Source organism: Notamacropus eugenii, chromosome 5 (genome assembly GCF_028372415.1).
Source record: "Notamacropus eugenii isolate mMacEug1 chromosome 5, mMacEug1.pri_v2, whole genome shotgun sequence".
Lineage (NCBI taxonomy): Eukaryota > Metazoa > Chordata > Mammalia > Diprotodontia > Macropodidae > Notamacropus > Notamacropus eugenii.
The window spans coordinates 98,544,169-98,566,179 of record NC_092876.1 but is presented as its reverse complement, the minus strand read 5'-3'; the positions used below and the strand labels follow the sequence as shown (position 1 = coordinate 98,566,179).

At 37.4% G+C, this 22,011-nt stretch overlaps 1 protein-coding gene across 30 annotated transcripts in view; it reads left to right on the top strand.

Annotated features, from left to right (window-relative positions):
- The first annotated feature begins 7,378 nt into the window (after nt 1-7,378).
- Nucleotides 7,379-22,011, top strand: part of SUPT20H (SPT20 homolog, SAGA complex component) — a 43,253-nt gene continuing 28,620 nt past the window's right edge. For 25 of the 30 annotated variants that reach the window (XM_072610382.1, XM_072610362.1, XM_072610361.1 and 22 more), the window contains exons 1-11: nt 7,379-7,476; nt 12,316-12,351; nt 13,867-13,925; nt 14,030-14,096; nt 15,664-15,793; nt 17,221-17,324; nt 17,855-17,971; nt 18,081-18,134; nt 19,391-19,530; nt 21,351-21,507; nt 21,609-21,665. In XM_072610382.1, the coding sequence (XP_072466483.1) occupies nt 7,474-7,476; nt 12,316-12,351; nt 13,867-13,925; nt 14,030-14,096; nt 15,664-15,793; nt 17,221-17,324; nt 17,855-17,971; nt 18,081-18,134; nt 19,391-19,530; nt 21,351-21,507; nt 21,609-21,665 (924 nt within the window). In that variant the 5' untranslated portion in view covers nt 7,379-7,473. The remainder of the gene's footprint in view (nt 7,477-12,315; nt 12,352-13,866; nt 13,926-14,029; nt 14,097-15,663; nt 15,794-17,220; nt 17,325-17,854; nt 17,972-18,080; nt 18,135-19,390; nt 19,531-21,350; nt 21,508-21,608; nt 21,666-22,011) is intronic. The other 5 variants (XM_072610383.1, XM_072610386.1, XM_072610385.1 and 2 more) reach the window with 1 other exon arrangement.

The following is a 22,011-nucleotide window of genomic DNA, read 5'->3' as shown; positions in this document are numbered from 1 at the left end:
CTGGTTGCTCACTCCCCAAAGATTCACCCCTAAAGACTGATGTTATGTTATGTGTTCTGCAAATGTAAAGTTCATGATGTGTTTATTTTGTGGGAACTATGTTGTATTTACTAAAGAAAAGTTAAAGCCTATTCAGATACAAGTTGCCATGTAACCTGCTTAAATCACCTGGATTTGGGATCACAGAGTATAATACCTCTATTTCTAGGATCCATGACTATTTAGATTGCAAGGTCCTGGAAGGGTGGATTGTAATGGCAAGCAAAGTAGGATCTGTAGCTGTTTCTGTTTTAGTATAATCAAGTGCCTCTGACTGAATCTTGTCTTCATCAACCAAGAGTTTTTACCAGGAGTAAAGTACAGAAACAAGAGTTTCTTTAACTAGAAACCTTACATGTGTTTGTATAGCTAATTATTTTAATGTAATTAAAGATCTTCCCCACCTATTAATGGGTCTGGGAAGATTTGTAGGAAGGCCCACACCTTAATGAGGCACTGGTTCTCAAGGTTTGTGATGCTCTCTGGCTCTAAAAAGTGATTAGAGATTCTGAGGTGCTGTTTTACTTTGGGGCTTACTGACTGGCAGTGTTTGGTTGGCCAGATAAGACTTTGGGAAGCTGCTAAGGGCACCCCCTCCCCATCCTGGGCTTTGAAAACCCAGATGTTGGTGTTTTTTTCTCTGGTAACTATGTATGTATGGTCAGGCAATTGCATCTGTCGGTTGATTTGTGATGTGTGTGTTGCTTACAGTCAGTTTGGAAGCTCTGTCTGTTGATTTAGATTTCTCTGTATTTTCTCTTAAGTTCAGGGTGCTGATTTTTTTCCCCTGAACTAAGTGAATGATTCATGTGCTTGATTAAAGTGATTGTTGATCCCTCAAAAGTTGCTTTCCTTTTAGAAAAGCAGATCAAAGAACCTGTGATAGCAGGCCCCTTGGGTATGTCAGGGTGTTTACTGTTACAAACATCTAGATACTGGTTCCAGAATCAGTTGAACTTTGGAATCAATTTGGAGACATGGGAGACACAGGAATAGGATGGTCCAGCATCAAAGAACGTGCTAAACTCTATGAGCAAAGCAAAATTGCAGTAGTTCAAAGGAAACATGTAATGTGCAAATGCAGAGACTGCACTACAAATGTTCATATGGACTATCTGTCCCTGATCTATGGTAGAGCCTTCCAAGCTTGTATTGGTCTGATTAGCCACAGCTGGACACACTATACCTTGATCCTAATACTGATGTCATTTTGGTCCTTGAGAATGAAGAACAACAACCAACCAACCAACCAACTGGCTCAACAGAGTTAAAAGTTAGGCGAGAAATTCTGGCAATGAAAAAACTTAATAGCACCTTGCTTTCCCCACCCCAATCACTGGTCACAAACTCCTGGGAAGTGAGGAAGTCTCACATTCAGTGATGGGAGTTGTACAAGACAGGAGAAAGTTGGGAAGCTCTCCTCTCTCTCCCTTTCCCCTACACGTACCCACTAATCCATTAAAGGCCTGGAGAGTCATTGTGCTAATCATCTCAGCCTGCTGAGGATTCACTCAGGTGTAAAGAATATCCTTCAATAATTCTCATTTAGACTTGGAAGTAGATAGACTTTAACTCATTAATCCTGGCCCTATCATTCAGTGAATGTCACAGAAAAAGGCTGACAGAAGTAATGAGGTGTTCTATGATAATGAGATGATGGTTTTTTTGTTGTTGTCCAGTCATTCCAGTCATGTCCATGATCCCATTTGAGTTTTGGAGCGTTGTTTTTGGGAAAAATTCTGGGATGGTTTGCCATTTCCTTCTTATTTTACAGGCAAGGAAACTAGGCAAACAGGATTAAGTGACTTGCCCAGGGTCACACAGCTAGTAAGTGTTTGAGGCTAGATTTGAACTCACAAAGATGAGTCTTCCTGACTCCAGTCTAGCACTCTATCCACTGAACCACCTAGTTTTCAATATAACAAAGTGTTAAACTAACTTTAAAACCCATCTATACCCTTTGTTTCCTTACAAAATATAAAAAAAAATTTCTCCAGTTGAATTAAAAAGGAAGCTTGGAATTGGCTAGCTGGAAATTAGCCATGCCCTAGGGGGCTAGGCCTAACAGTACTAAATGAAATGAATAAAGGAAAAAACTTTTACTTACTATGTGCCAGGCACTATACTAGGCAATGAAAATACAAATTGAAAAACTGAGATAATCTCTGCTCTCAAGCATCTAACACTCGAATTAGAGAAGATAACACATAAAAGAAACTTTGAGTACTCTTCAATGCAGTGACACTGGCCTTCTGGCTATTCTACCAACAAAACACTCAATCTCTCAGCTCTGAGCATTTTCTCTGGCTATCACTCATGCCTGGGGGCCATCTCTAGTCATCCTGATCTATAGCCACGGGACCTAAATGGCTTTGGAGAAGAAAGTGAGACTGGTGACTTTGTAATCCACTTACAAGTCATGGCATCAGCTTCCTGATGTCATGGTCCTCTTCAAGAATGAAGGACAAACACCACCTATGCCTGGAACATTCTCTTTCCTTCACTTGAACTACTGATATCCCTTTCTTCAAGCCCCAAATACAATCACATCTTTCACTAGAAGCCTTCCTTAATCCTTCTCAATTCTAGTGTCTTTCCTCTATTAATTAATCCCATTTATCTTATATTAGCTTGATTTGTATAGATTTTTTTGCATTAGATTGTGAACTTCTTGAAGGCAGGAGCTGTCTTTTGTATCTCCAGTGTTTTGCACAGTGCGTGGCACATAGTAAGAGCTTAAAAAACATCAATGGATTACTTGATCCTCATATGCCAAAAGAAAAAAAAATAAAAAATGAAGTGGGAGAGACCAAGATGATCTGTAACTTCCCTTCTAGTTCTACCAATCTATAACTCTTTGTAAATTTGGGATATATATATAATATATATATGTATATATGTATACATATAAACAATAGTCAGGGGAAGTATATCACATCACAGCTTCGCTCTCTAGCCTCTCTGCTTTCAAAGGTAATAAAGTATAGAGCAAGGGCCTAAAATTGATGGCAGATAGGTGGTATAATGCACAGAATGGAATTCTGCTTCAGACAACTGTTCAGTTGAGTCTGACTCTTTATGACCCCTTTTGGAGTTTTCTTGGCAAAGATATTAGGATGGTTTACCCTTTCCTTCTCCAACTCATTTTACAGAGGAAGAACGAAGGGACTTGCCCATTGTCACACATCTAGTAAATAATCTGAGGTTGGATTTGAACTCAGGAAAATGAGTCTTCCTGACTTACGCCCAGCACTCGATCCACTGAGCCACCTAACTGCCCCAGTTCAGACAATTACTAGCTGTGTAATTTTGGGCAAGTTTATTAACTTGTCTGCCTCAATTCTGCATCTGTAAAATGGAGATAATAAAAGAACCTACCTATAAGTATCAAATGAGATATTTTATTTGTAAAAAAAAAAAAAAGTGCCTGGCACATGATAAGCACTATAAACGTGGGCTATCTTCATTGTCGTCATTATCCTCCATGCAAGATTCCCTCTTTGACTGTAAAGGACCTGTCACTTGTTCTGAGCCTCAGTTCCTTCATCTGCAAAACAAGGGTTAGGCTACCTGACCTCTGAGGTCTCTACTGCATCTAAGATCCTGGAGTACAGGCATGAGATGATCTTTCTCCTGAACTCTCAGGGGGCTCCTCTGAAGGAAGAACCCTAAGAAGAACTCTTAACTTCCCTTCCAGCTCCGACAGTGTATATAAAGCTTTGAAAATTCAAGACAAAGTAAGGGCATCACAGTTTCGTTCTCTGCTAAGTACAATCAGGAATGGACAGCTCCCTGCAAGATCTGATTTCAGCGGTGGCAATGACATTGACATGAAGCCTAAGGAAATCCTCCAGATCCGTTGTCTCGCCCTTTCAGAAGAGGGCTCCTTGAGTTCAGAGATGGTCTATTCTGGGCGTACTCCCAGGACCTAGCAGTGTGTTGTGTATGGTAAGCTTCATTCATTCAATTATTGGCCAAGGAAGACTCGAATTTGAACGCAAGACCAAGGGTGTCCCTGAACCCGGCAGCCTCAGTTTCCCCGTAAGTCACTTAATCGCCCTCAGGCTTAATCGAGATAATCCTAGCATTTACCGCACAGAATTACTGGTTCAAATACGTACGAGCCCTTTGCAAATGCCCACTATTACTATTTCTTACTGTAAATCATTTACAACTCTCGCCCTCAGAAGGAGCTCCTGGAGGGAAGGGGCCGTTTTATTTGTTTTGCCTTTCTTGGCTTCGCTTACCTGGGAGCCAAGGAGAGAGTAGGTGTTTGATAAATGCTTGGCGGTTGATTGATTGATTGATTGGATGATTAGCTAGAAGGGGAAGCAGACTCTGCACGAGCTTCGAGGCGGAGCGCTCGCTCGAAGGACTGCTCGGAGGAGGCATCGGGAGGCCAAGGTGTGACTAGGCTGCTTTTTTTTTAATTACTCAGGTGGGGTCAGAGATGGGAATCCAAGCCGATGGCGACCTAGAAAGAGATGGAAGCGGCTAAGGCACAGAGGTGGGGCGAGGACGGCCGCGAGCCCCTAAGGGCCCTGGAGGAGCAGCGGAGAAAGTGGAGAGCGCCCGCCGCCACAGGACAGGCCTCGGGCCTCCCGCCTTCTCCCGCACTCAGGGGCCCAGGCCTGGGGCTCCGCCCCGCCCCCGGCTCCTCCCCTTCCGCCGCCGCCGCCGCCGCCGCCGCCGTGAAGGAGCCCAGCCGGGCCGGCCGAATCGGAAGTGCTAAGACCGGAACAGGCCGCCGGCCAGGCGGGCGGCGAGGAGGGAGGGAGCTGAGTGCGTTCGGCTGGGCCGGGCAGGGCTGGGCCGGGGGGAGCCGCCGGCTCACTCGCTGTGTGGATCGTCCTGCCAAGGCCGGAGCTGGCGGCGCCGTCATGAGGCCAAGCGCCCCAGCCGCCGCCGCCGCCGCAGGGGCAGGTAGGGAGCGGGCGGGCAGGAGGCGAAGGGTGTGGCGGGCCGCTGGGGCCCGGCCCGGCCCTGCCTCAGCGATCGGCCTGGCCGGGCCCCCGGCTCCCCTGCGGCTACTCGCTGGCGCCCAGGACGACCGTCATCTCTGCTGGGGCCGGGGGGTAATGGGGGCGTGAAGAGGGGGGAGAGCCGTCCCCACGCCCTCCCCCTGACCCCGGCGAGTGTGGGGCTGGGGGCGGGCTGGGGTCGTGGTGCCCCCGCCTCGCCTCGGCCTCCCCTGGGGAGCGCGGGTACTCCCTCCCTCCGGCCTCCTGCTGGGGCTGGGCTCCGGCCCAGGTTCCCGGGCACAGGTATTTTCCGGAGACCTGGCACGGATTTTGTACCTGGCCGTGGCCCGGCTCCTTCCCGTCAGCCCCTGCCTCGCTGCCCGAGGCCCCCGGGCCTAATGGGAGAGTTTGCTTTTAAGATGGTCACTTGTGCTGCCCTTGAGCGTGGAGTGATGTGGGCCACGCAGGGCATCCATCCCCAAGTCTCTGGGGGGGCGTCCTCCAAAGCATCCTAGTACTGGAGGGGGCCTCCGAGGGGTCCGGGCCAAATCCCTCATTTTACAGACGAGGAGCCCAAGGCCCCTGGAGGTGGTGACTAGCAGAAAGCCTTTCCCCTCTCCTACTCCTTGCCTACCTTTAGATGAATTATGTATTCATCTCCGGACACTGCCCAAGTTGGAGGAGCTGGAACAGAGATGGCACTTAATAAACGCTGGTTATCTCAACCCAGGCAGTTGCCTAAGGGATCTTTTTCTATTATTTTTCTTGCACATGCAACTTACTGAAAGTCCTAAGTGAGAATTCCCTTGCTTTTCCAAATTAGGATGAGTAGGAAAGTAACACCTTGAGTGAGCATGAAACAAAATCAGATAGGGAGCCAGGTGAACAAGAACGTAGAAAGGATCACCCAAGTACTAGAAGGGTGATTGAATTTCTTGCTTGACCATCAAATGAGTTTAACTTGTGGAGTATTCTTTAGCCTGCATAGATAAAAAGAGATGAGGGTTAGGTGCTTTTGATAAATAGAGTGATATCAGCCTGCATAGTTATATCCCTCAAAGTGATTTTTAAAGTTGCTAAAATTCAAACAATCTTCATAGTTTATTTCAAGTTGAATTTTAAAGTAATCGATCTTGTCGGTATTTAAAATAAAATTCAGTCAGTCACAAACTTTTGATTGGTCACCCTCTCATCCTCCCTATATATAATTTATAAGTTAGTTAAATCATAGAATGAAAGAGTTCCTCTTTCAGAAGCCCTAATTAGCTATATGGCAGAATTTGGAATCAGAAGACCAGTGTTTAAATCCTGATTATGTTCTTTATTTACAGTGTGGCATGCAAGTCAGAGCCTCAGTTTCTTCATCTCTAAAATCAATGGACAAGTATTTAAGCACTTACTACTATGTGCCTCCATTATACCTCTCAGGGTGGTTGTGAGAATCAAGTGAGGTCACAATTTCCCACTTGGTGCCTGGCACATATCAGGCACATAATATACATTGTGCAAGCAATACACAGTTAAAATATATCTCCTTAACCTTACATCCCATCTTGAATAAAGAGGCTTCATCCTTTGAGGTTCCTTCTAACTCTGAACCCAGAGCCACAAATTGTACCCTTAGCTCAGTAAGCTAACTGCACATTAGTGGTCACGTGGAGCCAGGGAAAAAATTCATACAGATTAATAACTAACATATAGCACTTTAAAGTTTACTGTCATTTGATGTACATAAGAACCCTGTAATGTAGGTGCTATTACTATCCCCATTTTATAGAGCCGAAATTTTTGGAGTCACACAACTAATAAGTAAATAAAATTTGAACTCAGGTCCCAGACCCTAGGTCCAGTGTACTATCTGCTATGAAACTTTGCTGCCACAGGAGAATAACAAAATATATTCCCTTTGTTGAAGGGGAGAGAAAAGACTTTATACAAAAAAGTTCATTGAAATTGATAGAATTTTTAATCCTACTTTGCAAAAAAGTGTTTAGTGAGCATTGAAACTGATTTAAGAGAATAACTAACCCATAAGAGATTATGAAAAAGGTTTACTTCTTTGAGAGTAGAAGGTAGTTTAAACTATTCAATTATATTCTTCCAGAGAATGAAGTGTTTGGAAACTATGAGTATTTGATGATACGATATGCAAAATAAATGTATCTACTCAGTGTTGTTAATTTTACTTTTCAGAAATGATTTAAAGATTTTGTATAGAAGTTCTAGAAAGTGCTTTTTTAGTATTTGTATGGGAAGCTTAAAAATGTGAAGATGACTGTGTCACAAGCAATTTGCCAAGTTAGCCACCGAATACCTTTTGTTTCACTTCCATGAGCATTTTATGTTAATAAAATTGTTTTTGTTTTTTACTCTAACAGTACTATGAAATTGATCTTGGACATGATTGTCATCACCCTTCATCTACGCACATAAATTATTTTCTTCTTCTTTTGAATAATTTTTTTATGCTACAATGGTAAGTTTCATCTTTTGAGGTAAGGGGTCTGGACCTGTGATTTTATTGGTTTAGGGAACCCCCACTATAAAGAAATTTCCTCTGCTAGGCAGATCTATTCTGAAACTTAGAGTGCCTGGGGCATCAAGAGGTTAAGTGACTTGCCTACAGTCACACAGCCACTCTGTTTCATAAGTTCGGACTTAAGCCCAAGTGTTCAAACACAGAGGCCAGGTTTTTATCCACAACTCAAATGCCTCTCAAAATGAATTTTAAGGCATCTAGATGACACAGAAAATTGGGCACTGAACCTGGAGTCAGGAAAACCTGAGTTCAAATCTTACCTCAAGGTGTTACCTGTTTAATGCTGGACAAGGTATTTAATCTGTGTGCCTATGAAATAAAGATAATAATAGCATTTACCTTGTTGTAAGGATAAAATCAGTCTGTAAACATTTATTAAGTGACTACTGTGTGTCAGGCACTGTGCTAATTGCTGGGGAAAGCAAAAGAGTCAAAAAACAGTCTTTTCCCTCAAGGAGCTCACAGAAAGAGAGACAGCAAGCAAACAGAAATGTACAAACAAACTATACAGGATAAATATGAAATAATTAAAAGAGGGAATGCAGTAAAATTAAGAAGGGTTGGGAAAGACTTTCTGAAGAAGGTAAACTTATAGTTGGGACTTCAAGGAAGGCAGAGATGAGGAGAAAGAGAGTTCCAGGCATGGAGGGCAGTCAGAAAAAATGCCCAGAGCTGAGAGATGAAGTGTCTTGTTCATGGAAGAATCAGGAAGAATCAGGAGACGAGTATTAGATGTAAGAAGACTGGAAAGATAGGAAGGAACTAGGTTACAGACAGCTTTGAATGCCAGACACAGAATTTTTTATTTGATCCTGTAAGTGATAGGAAGCTACTGAAGTTTATTTTAGAGGGGAGGAGGGTAACCTGATCAGACCTGAATTTCAAGATAAGCACTCTTATGGCTAAATGGAGGATGGATTGGAGTGGGGAGAAACTTGAGGCAGTCAGACCCACTAGTAGGCTATTGCAATAGTGAAGACATGAAGTGTTAAGGGCCTGTACTAAAGTGATAACAGTGTCAGAGAGAATGGGGCATATTGGAGAGACGTTGCAAAGGTGAAATCACCAGGCCTTGGCAGCAGATTAGATGTGGAAGGACTCAAGACTGAGGAATCCAGGATGACCCTTTGTTGTAAGCCTGAAGGACTGGGAGGATGGTCTTGCCTTCTACACTAATAGGGAAGCTGGGGAATGGGGTTACAGTTTAGAGGGAAGGACAATGAGTTCTATTTGGGACATAATGAGTTTGAGATGTTGACTAGACATGAAGTCCAAGATGTTTGAAAGGCATTTGGGCAGGATAGGTTCATTTTCGAATCATAGGCATGGAGATGGTAATTAAATCCATGGGAGCTGATGAGATTACCAAGTGACATAGTATAGAGGGAACAGAGAAGTCCCAGGACAGAATCCCTAGGAACATTTAGCACAGAAGACTGAGAAGAACTGGTCAGATAGGTAGGAGAGAACTAGGAGACATTGGTGTATTGAAAACCTGGAGAGAGTATCAAGGAGAAAAGAGTGATTATCATTTTCAAAGAGGTCAAGAAGAATGAGGATTGAGAACAGGCCAGTGGATTTGATAACTGAAATCATTAATAACTTTGGAAAGAGCAGTATTGGTGGAATGATGAGATTGGAATTCACATTGTAAGACTTGGTCAAGAAGTGAATGAGAAAAGAGAAATCAGAAGTATCTATTGTCAACAGGGCTTTTCAAGGAGGTTGCCCATAAGAGGCAGAAGAGATAGAATAATAGCAGAGGTGAAAGGATCAAGTGAGGGATTTTTGAAAATGGGGGGGACGTAGGCAAGTTTGGGAATGATCCAGTAGAGAGGGAGAGATTGAAGATAAGTGATAGAATGTGGTTGACAGAGGGGTTATTTTGGGGAAGACAAGATGGAAGAGGCTCACTTGTGGAGGTGGAAGAGTGGGCTTTGGGAACAAGTAAGTTTACCTCACTATGTGAGACAAAGGTTAAGGAGGAGTTAGTGGCAGAAGTCATTGTAGTGATACAAGATGGAGAAGAGGGAGCACTTAGAGAATGACCTCAATCTAATTTGGCAGGGAGGGTCTAAGTAAAGTATAGGGCAAGGTTCTCATTTGAGGGGAAGTAGGGTTGAGGGGAGCCACGGGAAGTTGGAGAAGGTTATGAAAATTGAGAGTAAAGTACTTTTGTAAAGTACTTCATAAATCTTAAAGTATTATATAGAAGTGCTAGCTATTATTATTTTAAGGAAGAGACAGCTAGGTCACTCAGTGGATAGAGCACTGGTCCTGGAGTCAGGAAGACCTGAGCTCAAATGTGACTTCAGACACTCACTAGCTATGTGACCCTGGGCAAGTCACTTAACCTATTTGCCTTAATCCCTTGGAGAAGGAAATGGCAAACCACTCCCATATTTTTGCAAGAAAACTCTGTACAGGGGCACACAGAGTCAGACACAGCTGAAAGACCAGTTATCTTAAGATGTCTTAAAATATATGTTCTCCATGAATATGGCAGCATGTTTTTTATGACATAAAAGAAGTTGCATCAAAGTGCTTTTTCAAAGTAGCCTAATCTAGTGTGAAAGTACTTTAGTAATCACATTCAAGTTCTCTACCTCACAATTAACGTATCTATATTATAGACATCTTTTTTTTTTCTTTTCCGGGGTCTTTGGTGTATACTAAAAAGTTAAATATTTACTTTTTATACATAACAGAAAAGTTTCCAGCCACATGTAATTTTTCATTTCTGTTTACTTGAACTAAATGTTTAACCTGATGTATTTCTTCTGCCCAACTATCTCCTCTTTAGCAGTTACGCTTAGACAATAGTTGACCTTTTTTGGAAGTAAGTTCCCATTGTAAGCTCTTAAAGGGCAAAGAACTGAAACACAAGAAACATAGAGTATATTTTGATGGGCTAACTGATTACCTCAGCAACTGCGTGGGGAACTCATTCAAGGATAGGCATTCACATTTCTTAATTTAAAACTTTCTAAAACTGTTGAAAAAGTGAACACAAAATTAAAACATGTAACAGCATCAACCATTTCACTCCACTTAAGCGAATATGTGAAGGAAATGATAAATACTGCACATGCTTATGTTTCACTGGGTAGATTTGCTTTTTTGCCCTTCCATTTCATGTCACATGTAATACAAGATTCTCCAGAAGATCATATTAAACTAGGCTAAAGTCTTTTGTTTAAATATTGGAATCTAGGTTCATAAATTTTCATTCACAAAGTTGTATTTGAATCTCATGGCCTAAAATATTAAAGCAAAGTATAATAATAATTAACCTTCACAAAGTTCTTTAAGGAAGACAAAGCGTGAGGTAGCATCATCTTATGTAAGCAGCATTATTTCCATTTTTACAGATGAGGAAACTGAGGCCTAGAAGTGGTCTGCTCTTGTAATGCAATGCAGTAATAGTGTGGAAATTAAAACTCAGGTTTCCTCTCCTTTCAGCAGTTTTAGTGACAGCATGCTTACTAAGTAAGCCTTTGTCCTTTTGGTAGCTCTGTGAATAAGAGGACTGTCCCCAGAATCAGGAAATTCTACTTTCAAATTAGGCTTCAGACACTTAACAGATGTGTGTCCTTGGGCAGGTCGATTAACCTGTTTGCCTTAGTTCACTGGAGAAGAAAATGGCAAATTAAATCTTTGACAAGAAAACCCCATGGACAGTAGGTGGTCATGAAGAGTTTGGTATGACTCAACAACAATAACTTTGGGGGCAACTTAGAAAAATGTGATTTCATTTAAAATTTTCTGTAGATAAGGACCTCAATTCATATTCTTAATAAAATTACAAGGTCTCAGAGAATTTTTGTTCTTTGTAACTACTTTTTTTAAATTATAAAAACCTTTTCAAAGTCATGTTGGCTTTCAAAGTATTTGAGATTTATTACAGTTAGTTGTTTGATAATATGTACTCCTATGAACATTGCCTTTTGTTCATAGCCCTAATTACAATTTAAAAAAAATACAGAATATCAGTAGGGTTCAGAAACATTGCATGGGTTTCCCTAAAATGGGAGAATTTGATTTTATCATAGAGGGGACAGTCAACAGGTAAGTTATTTTCTCCATGTAACTTGGAAGGATGTGGTATAGTAGCCTACGGAGCTGAAGATAATTTAGCTCTTAAAAAAATTTTAAATGTAATTAGCATATATTTTAGTGTCTAGGAATAAGGTCTGCAGACCTAAATCTGTAATTTGTTTTCTTTGTATATGAATTAAAGATTTTTCTGTTAAAATACTTTAGCTTCATCCATTACTATGGGGCTATAAAGAGAATGAGACTTTGTTAAGCCAGTTATAAAGATACATTTGTTTTCTTCTCCCTCCTTTCTTGTATTCAAATGAATGCAAAACTCCTTAGAAAAAGTTTTGAGGTCATCAAATCAAATTCTCTAACAGCAGCCTTAGGTGTTAATGGTGACCAGCAAATATGTAACTTTGTGGGTAGTTTCTTTTATCTCTGTTGGCATTCACTAACATGTTTTTATTCATTCCTAGAACAACCAAAATGTACTTTAAGATAAATTTTGCGAGATTGAATGGATTTTTTTTCATTTGATGTATTTTTATGCCTTTCTGATTGCGTTAGGTATTTGAGCTGGGAAAGGGTGGTGGTAAATTTAATAACATTCTTGGATCACCAAAATTAAAAAAAATAGAATGGATGTTAGATTAAGCAGTCTTTCACTCAAATGCTTATTATGTTGTTTATTGTTAAAATATTCACAAGCAAATTTTTTTTCAAATCACTTTACAGCAACAAGCTTTAGAATTAGCTTTGGACCGTGCAGAGGTAAGAAATAACTACTGAAATTTTGTTATTTAAATAATTTTACTTCAGGTAAATTATATTGGTTGGTTCATCTTCCTTTTTAAAAAAAGTTTTTATGGATTATTTTGTTGTTTTTTTACATCACTACACTTTGCTCAAATTCTTTTTCTTTCTCTTCTCAGAGAGCCATCCTATATAACAAATATAAAAATGAGCATAATTGACCAGTGCATTAAAAAAAAGTCTGAAAACATGTGCAGTGTACAACTCTTGTGGACTTCCCACCTCTCCAAAGAGGTGGAGTGAGTGATATTTTCTCGTAACTCTTCTTTCAAGTCACTCTTGTTTTTTAATTTTGCAACATTCACTTTTGATTTTTTTTAATGATTACTCTTTTCATTTATAGTGTTGTAGTCATATTTCTTTTTCTTGGCTGTGCTTACTACCCTCTGTGTCAGTTCATGCAAATCTTTCCATGTTTCTCTGTCTTCATCGCATACATAATTTCTTTCAGCACAGTAATATCCCATTACATTCATACACCACAATTTGTTTAGATGTTTCCCAATCAATGGGTTTCTACTTTGTTTCCAAATTTTTGCTGTCACTAAAAATGCTATTGTAAATATTTTGATGAATGTGGGAACTTTCTAATTGTTCATGGCCTCTTTGAGATATAAGCCTAATAATGTACGTAAACTCTAGGTCAGAGATTATGGACATTTTGTTATTTTACTTAGATAATTTTAAATTGCTTTCCAAAGTGGTTATACTGATTAACAGCTTCACCAATAATGTACTTGTATATATTTCTTCCCACAACCCTTTCAACATTTACTATTCCTATCTTTTTGTCATGCTTGTCAATTTGCAGGGTGTGAGGTATACCTCAAGGCTGTTTTGATTTGTATTTTTTTTTTAGTGTTTTGGAGTATTCTTTCATATTTTTGTTAATCGTTTTCAGTTAATCTTTGGAGAACCATTTGTTCAAATTCACTGTCCACTTAACTACTGAGTAATAATGACTTCCGGTGTTTTACAGCGTACAATTAACAGACATCAAGAGATAGAAAAATATCATTCATTGTTTTTTATATCTTGGATACCAAACCCTTTTCAGAGAAATTTAATACAATGGTGCATTAATTTTGCTCATGCAGAAGCTTTTCAATAGAAATTAAGAAGAATGTTAGTAATTGAATATCTTAATTTCTAAGTGAATAAATCAAAAATATTCTAATAATATTCAGGAAAGTTAGACAACTTCCCAGCAATGAGATAGATGGTAACTGGAAGTTATGGAGTCTTTTTAACATCATAGCTTTATAAAATAATTTTGTTGCCAATTGTTCCTGTCATTTAAAAGTTAATGACAATATTGTACTGTAATAAATAGTAGGACTTTTTACAAGGCATAATTTAACAGGAATTTGTAGATACTTTTATGGTAAGTTACTGAGAAGCATTTGTCATCTTAAATAAGTGTGTCGATCTTAAAAGAAATCAGTGTTTTTTCACAGACTTATTTTTTTTCAGTATGTCATTGAAAGTGCCCGCCAGAGACCTCCTAAACGGAAATATTTGTCTAGTGGAAGGTGTGTACGTTTAAAAAATTTTATAGTACAGTTTGATATCAAATGTTTTATAATCACTGCTATAGTTACATTAGTTTTATAAATTCTTTTTTATTATTTTTAAGGAAATCTGTATTTCAGAAGCTATATGACCTATATATAGAAGAATGTGAGAAAGAGCCTGAGATAAAGGTAAGTAGAATTTTTCTTCATTTGCATTATATTTAAATGCAAGGGAGATAGTTAATTGGGGAAATTAGAATTATACAAGTAATGACCTTTTAATTTTTAACTTTCTTAGGAGGTACCCTTCCCTGTGAGTGTAACATAGTATTTTCAACGTAGATTTCAACCTACTTGTGTAGGCTATCATCTTGGCCCTAAGTACTTAGGGCTGACAGACATGAGGAAGGCTGTATTTCTAGGAATATAAAAGCATGTAGTAAAAATTTAAGGACTAAAAACACAGGATCAAGGTGAGATAAAGTTTACCAAACCATTTCCTTAAGCTTTTGGTATTTGACTTCTAAGGTGATTCCTATGCATTTAGAAAGCCATTTGATTTTCCAAAGGTAAATTAGTAATTGATCATCATAAAAGTGAGCAGATGGTCAGAAAGATTAGCTTTAACTTTTTTTTTAAGTTTAGAAAAGATAAAAGAATTAAAATATAGGCACTAGAAACAGTTAATCCAACTAGTAGGTAATCTAGCTAGATTTGTTTGGGGCCAGATTCCCTAGGCCTATGCTTTTCTAAAACTATATCTAGAGACTATACACAGGAATCAGCTTGTTTTCCAAGAAGGTGTGTGTTCAACTTAGTTCCATGTTAAACTACTAGGAATTCCCTTTATGTTGTAATAGCCTTTTTTTTTTAAATTGGAAGTATAGGAGTTAGTAATGGAGTGATTTTATTTCCAGAGGTTCTACTAAAAACTTGAGATAATTAAAGCCAAAAATAATTTGTTCCTTTAAAAAAGCCCTTCTTGTTTTGTTAAAATTTCAGGATATTAAAGCTCTTTATTCAAGAATGGCAGTATAGCAAGGATGATAATTCTCCAGTGTATTTAGCTATTCTCACAGAATTTTCACAAATTCTCACAGAAATTTGATCATTCTGTAGTTGATCATGTCAAACACATTTTTTATCTAGGTTAATACCTTTCCTAAACGTATTTAACAAAAAATAATTATGTTGGTTTTGCTCTTGAATATGTTCAATTCTAAGATAAAACACTGATGACAATTCAAAATATCTCCTGCAGCATTTTTTTTTAATGGGGAGGAAGAGTGATTTGATTCTCATTGACTTTGAAGGCTAAGAAAATAATACAAGGGGTATAGAAAATCATCAGAACTAGCTACTTCTAACTGATTCAAAGATAGTATTTTGTATTATCTTTTGCAATTTGAGGAAAGAAAAAAATTAACACTGGACCAAAATCCTAGATGTTTTATATAGTGAATTTCAGTAGAAAATAAATGTCTTCACAGTAGTGCCGATTTCCACAAAAAAAGTCATTTAGATTTATACTAACCCAAGTTCTCTTTGAAGAACATGTTGGTTTATTGACATGGAAAGTGTCCCTGAGTGCCTCTTTGCTTAAATTGTGCCTTATAGAGGTAGTTACTTTAGGAATTATATTTATTTAACTATTAAATGTGCCAGTAAGTAATCTTAGATTCATTTTTCCAGAAGAGTGATTTATGAATCAAATAGTTTTAATGATTATTTTCATGAGCTCTGTCTCCTTTTAAAGCAGAAGCTGAGACGAAATGTGAACTTGTTAGAGAAACTTGTTATGCAAGAAACACTCTCCTGTCTGGTAGTCAACCTATACCCGGGAAATGAGGGCTATTCTCTGATGCTCAGGGGAAAGAATGGTTCAGGTAAATGTTATGTGCATGCATCACTTGGCATTTAACTTTTGTCACTAGACTCATAATCAAGAGTCTTCTAATTCAGTATGACCTGTTGGAACCTAATGCTATATTGGTGTAGCTTGTGAAAACTGAGGTTCACCTCCACAACTCCAGGACTAATAAAGGAATTTACATAATTTAGACATTGTTTAAAATATAGGTCATAGGTTACATAATAAATTTTAGTGTAGTGAATATTAAGGTTTCAGTTATTTTTAGAACATATGTAGGAATTCTGCCCCAAAAAGTTTTCACCTTGTATTGATTTCTAATTCCTTTTGCAGTTGTGATATCAAGAGAATTGTGTTACGAGTGACTGTTTTCTAGATGAAATATGAATTCATCAACATAATTCCAGTTTTATGATGATGAAATTCAGGGAACTATCAGCTCCTTTTTTTGACTGGAATTTTCCTATGTTTAATTCAATAGATATTAAGTACTCTTATGTGAGATATATACCATAGTCCTGAGGAGCATAAAAGCCATTGATTATTGACTTATTTTTAACCAGTAGGCAGTTGTCTAGAATTTGTATTGTGTTTTATGTTAATAATTTTCTTGAACTGGTATTATGACAAAATATTTCCTAAGAGATTTTATCCTTATTTTTTTTCCTTGCCCCATACTTTTGTGTAGTTTATCATTCATCCCTTGCCCTTTATTCCATTGCCATCATTCTAATAAAGGATTAAAATTATACTCTGTTCCATACCACCTTAACCCTCCACTCCCCCACTTCCTCTGATCCATCCATTATACCAGTTAGATTTTTCTTATGTATATATCTGGTTGTGCCATTCCTCTTCAGAAATGTTCAGTAGCTCCCTATGACCTGCTAAGTAAATTCTTCTGCCCCGACTCCTATCCCCCAAAAGAAACCAAAACAGTGACTCAACAGCAATGTTTGAACTATTATTCCTGTAGATTTCTTCATATGGTTTTATGTGCCCTTGTTAAGCTGCCCTTTTTTCTTGTTCTATTGAATTTCTTCCATCCTTTAAGCATAACCCAAATGCCGCTTTGTCTCCATTTTAGTCATTGACAGTGTTCCATCTCTCCTGGCACCAAGTGTGTAATACATTGTATTTCATCATTATTTATTTGTATTTTATCCTCTTGTTACACTTTAAGCTCTGAGAGAGAAGAGAACATATCTAATCTATCTTCCATAACCTAGCATAGTGTTGACTAACTGGAGCTTTTTGGTACTATGCTAAATTATTAATTCATATTACATAGGTGAAGAAGAACTTTAAAATCCTTTTAAATGAATAGCTTTATGTTCATTGATCTTTTACATGTTTACTAGTTCCCTTTGGATAAGAAACATTTACATAATAAGCTTTCCCTTTAATTTATTCACCAGTTTTACTTCCTCATTTTAAATTCAGATTCTGAAACCATTCGCCTGCCTTATGAAGAAGGAGAATTGCTTGAATATTTGGATGCTGAAGAACTACCACCTATTTTGGTTGATCTCCTGGAAAAATCTCAGGTGAAAAATATTTCCTCTTTAAATTGTCTTTTTATTAGTCACGTTTCCTTTCATGAGAGATTACATTTAATGTGTCACAACTAACCTATAAAATCACTGTCACATTTACCTCACTAATTATCAGTCACCTGTCGAAAAATAATTGCACATGTTCCTAAAATAAGCATGACTTAGTGTTTGGGGACATGTATTTGCATAAGTTTAAATGTTATTGCTGCAGGCAAAGTTTTTGGTATTTATTAGACTAATATAAAGAAAGCTTATTCTCTTACCCATGACATCTGTCTAACTTTTACAATAATCACTTTTACTCTTTTATTAAGCTCTGAATCTTCATATCTCTTGACTGAGCTTAAGTCAGGTTTCTTTTTTCCTAAAATAAGGCAAAAAAAAAAAAAACCAGAGCAGTTTAAATGTTTTGTGCTATTATAGCCTTTCGCCACAACCTCAGCATCTTGATTGAGTCTCTGAGAAAGTAGCATTTCTACCCTCCCCCCAAAAAATTTTTTGTTTGTGTTCTTCTTAAACAGGTTAATATTTTTCATTGTGGATGTGTCATAGCAGAAATACGTGACTACAGGCAGTCTGGGAATATGAAATCTCCAGGTTACCAGAGTAGACATATTCTCTTACGTCCAACAATGCAGGTGAGCATTTTTCAGTAAAATTCTTCAATTGTACATTGTTGTTTTAATTGCATAATTTATTCTTTTGCACATGTTTTAATATAGATGTGCTATTTACTTTTTTCCCCAGACTTTAATCTGTGACGTTCATTCTATAACAAGTGATAACCATAAATGGACACAAGTAAGTCCAGCGATTCTTTTATTTTTCTAATAGACCACATGTTTAAGGCATAAAAAAAATTATCATCAAAAGTATGAATTGATACATACTTATGTTTGAAGATCATGAAACAAAATTCCTCCCCACATTTTCATATCCCTACAGAGTCAAGACTCTTTTAGGTTTGATTACTTTGGACACATTGGATTTAGCCCTCCCTGCCTTGAATAATCTCTAAATTAGAGATTTAATTATGGAATCTAAAATTCTGTAAATGATCAGTTAATCTCATGATAATACTGGTCTTATAGTATTTTGAATCCAAGTCATAGTGATAGTCACTTATTTCTCAAACTTTAGAGCTCAATTAGTTCATTTCCTTCTATCAGTACAACCTCCATCCCATTCAGGAAATCCGTCAGTAATCTAACCCCCTGCATAGAGAATAATGATTCTTTAATTTAAATGATTCTTTCTGTGGCATACGATTATAAAAAAAATTAGCAGCCGTTACATTAATAGGTATTTGGACTTTTCTTCTCTGAGAAAACAGTAACTCTCCTGTTCATTTCACAGTTTATTGCAAAGTGATAACTGCAGAAACAAACAATGCTTATTTCTTCCCAAAAGTACTTGTTTAGCCTATGATTAATTAGTACTGATGAATGTCAGTTCTAGATTTAAAGTTTTTGCATCATGGTGCTTTTTAAAAATGCAGGATTCTATTTTAATAAAAGATTCAATAAATAATTTACTGAATGGCAATGAAAACGTGTGTGTATACATATACACACATATATATGTATATGAGTGTGTATATATACTATATATGTACACGTGTGTGTACGCACAGACACATACACATCTACATATTTTTAAAACAAAGCTGAGTGTTTCAGTTTGTGTAAGACAAATCTAGTTAGCTTTGTTCTGGTAAAATCCTTAGGCACTGACCAAACTGCCAAAATCACATTCTTTTTTTTCCTGAGCCTATCTCAACTCTAAAGAAAACAAAGTGATCTGTGATCATTGTTCATTTTGGATAAATACTTCTAATATGACTGTTTTGCAAAACTGGACAAATTATTGTAGTATCAGTGGAAGTCTTTTTATTTTGCCAAATCTTTAAAGTCTTGTATTGAAATTCTAAAATTAAGTATTTCATTTCACTCACAGCTTGCTTGAAGGTATAAGGAGTGTTTGAAAAATCCAGATTTATAATTTTAGAGTTTTGAAACGTCTCAGATGTGTTATCAATGTGTATATCTACATTTCAGGAAGACAAACTTCTCCTTGAGAGCCAGCTTATCTTAGCCACAGCAGAGCCATTGTGTCTTGATCCTTCTATAGCTGTGACCTGTACTGCAAACAGACTGCTCTACAATAAACAGAAGATGAATACCCGACCAATGAAACGGTAATGATCCTTGTGCTAGGATTGGCGGTAGGTGGACCCAAGGAGATTCTGCCATAACTAGTGGTCCTAACTTTTGCCAGAGGTTCTTGCTGTTGGGGTAGTGTTTTTCTCCTTACATGGCCTAGAGGGCACATGTGCTTTGAGTGTGACCTCTACATTCCCAATGATTAATTAAAAATTTCTCTGAGACCTCTTAAAACAAGTATCCAGAGCTTCAGTAGTTTGAAAGCCCACCCGAGAAGAACTGAAAGATAAAGAAGAGTCTACATATGAACCAGAACGCTAGTTTTTTAGTTCTTATTTAAACTAGTATACATTTAAATCTTTAAAATGGTCACTGCCTTAAAAATTATATTTGATAAACTCACATTTTCTTCAAGAAATGTGGAAAGCCTGGTCATTTTGGTAAGTCAGATAATTTACTAAATTATTCTTTTCTAAAAACTTAAAATTATAGTATTCTGATTAATGTTTCAGTTATATATTCAACATGTGCCATAAGACTGGTAGTGTTATTTACTATCCATAATTCGTTTTTTCACATTAAAGCAGCTGTCTTTGTTGGCCTCTTTAGTACTGATTCAGATAGTACGTGACTTGAAAAACCTGACGCAACACCATAACTCAACTAAAGGTGTCAGCCTTCTAGTATATGGGAACAGTAATTTTCTTTTAATAAATCTGTTATCTAAAGTGTTACTTTCTAATTTACAATACTGAATTATGCAAGTTCGGGGAAGACGATGTAATTATTAATTAAGACAATTATTATAAATGATACCCTTGGGAAATAACTAGTAAATAAAGGTGGGAAAATCTCTTACATTAGAGTTTATGAGTTGTTTTTTCTTTTGTTTCCTTAATTTAAAGCAGCATATAAGATTATTGCTTATTTAGCATATTGTCTTTCACTGTAAGATCATTGCCTTATTGTAGCTAATAAAGATGCTTCATCAAATTTTGTAAACTAGTGTTTTTAAAACATCCTGTTTATAATATACATGGAATGAGCCACTTTTTTGTCTACAGTAAGTCCTTAAAGAATGAATGGACACTTCATTTAAGTACATGGGCTGTCTTAGCAAACAAACGTGTGAAGAGACTATGATGATGAGGCCTGGAAACCTTCAGAGATACTATATATAAGTCTTAAAAGTGAAAGGCTAGAACCTCTTACTGGTTTTTTTGTGTTGATGTCCCAAATAGTAGCTGACTTTTACAGCAACTCCACAACCAAGCATGGCCTCTGTTCTAACCTTGTTGAGATTAACATCTATCTAGTATTTAGTGGATGGAGTTTGAGGCCCAGCACTCATATTAACAGTCTTGTGCTCTAGGACAAATCACTTAGTCTTTTCTCTAAGTTGAGAATAATTGTACTTGTACCACAACCAGAGTTGTGAGGATAAAAGGAGATAGAAAGTACTTTGAAAAATTTAAAATTTCAATATAAATGTTATTACTGACATTGTCAAAGGATATTAACATTAATTTGCTTAGCCAGAAATATGTTAATTATTCTTTTTGAACACATTTCCTACAGACTTTTTTTTTTTACGTTAAATATATACTAATGTTGTTGGAAAGAATGAGAAACCACTTCTGAATAGTACTTTTTCTGCTTTGCAGCACTGCAAGCCTACCATTATTTATGGTGTTTCTTTTTATTTTTAATAGGTAGTGTTCAAAGCAGCTTTCCTAGATATATTCATGGATGCTTTTTTTATTCAATCAGAATTTTATTGCCTCCTACATGCTGTATCTATCCATTAAAGATTTCTTTCAATATCATTTTTCATTTTGAATCTTAAATATTTTAGATGTTTCAAGAGGTACTCCAGATCTTCCCTGAATCGGCAGCAGGATGTGTCCCACTCCACGTCTCCTCCACAGCTACGGTTGCTTGATTACTTGCAGAAACGAAAAGAGAGAAAAACAGCTCAGCAATATGACCTCAAAATTTCTAAAGCAGGAAATGTAAGCACATTTTCTTCTAAAAGTTAGTACTTATTGATAAAATAAAAAACCTTAATTTGTTATGGTTTCCAACGTACTTACACTGTTATTTAATTTTTTAGTGTGTGGATATGTGGAAACAGAACCCCTGTTTTTTGACCACACCTTCAGAAGTGGATGTAAGTTAATTAACTTATTTCTACAAAAGGCACATAAGTTTAGCTAATGCTGATTTGAACTGGAGTGAGGGAAATTTTGAAGGAACTTTATATGTATATGGTAACTGTTGTGAGCTCAAGGTATGAAAAGACTATAAACTCTTTTTGTAGGATAAGATTAATCAAATAATTCCTAAAGCAGGCTGACTACAAATGGAGCCCGTACTCTGTAGCTGATTAAGTTTTTCACAGTTATAACACATTATAAGTGTCCTTTTTTTTCTCAAGTTGATTACACTCTAAAATTGACAGTTTGGGGGTCATCAAGGATAAGAGCTTTATTAACTGTGAACCATAAGTGAATGGG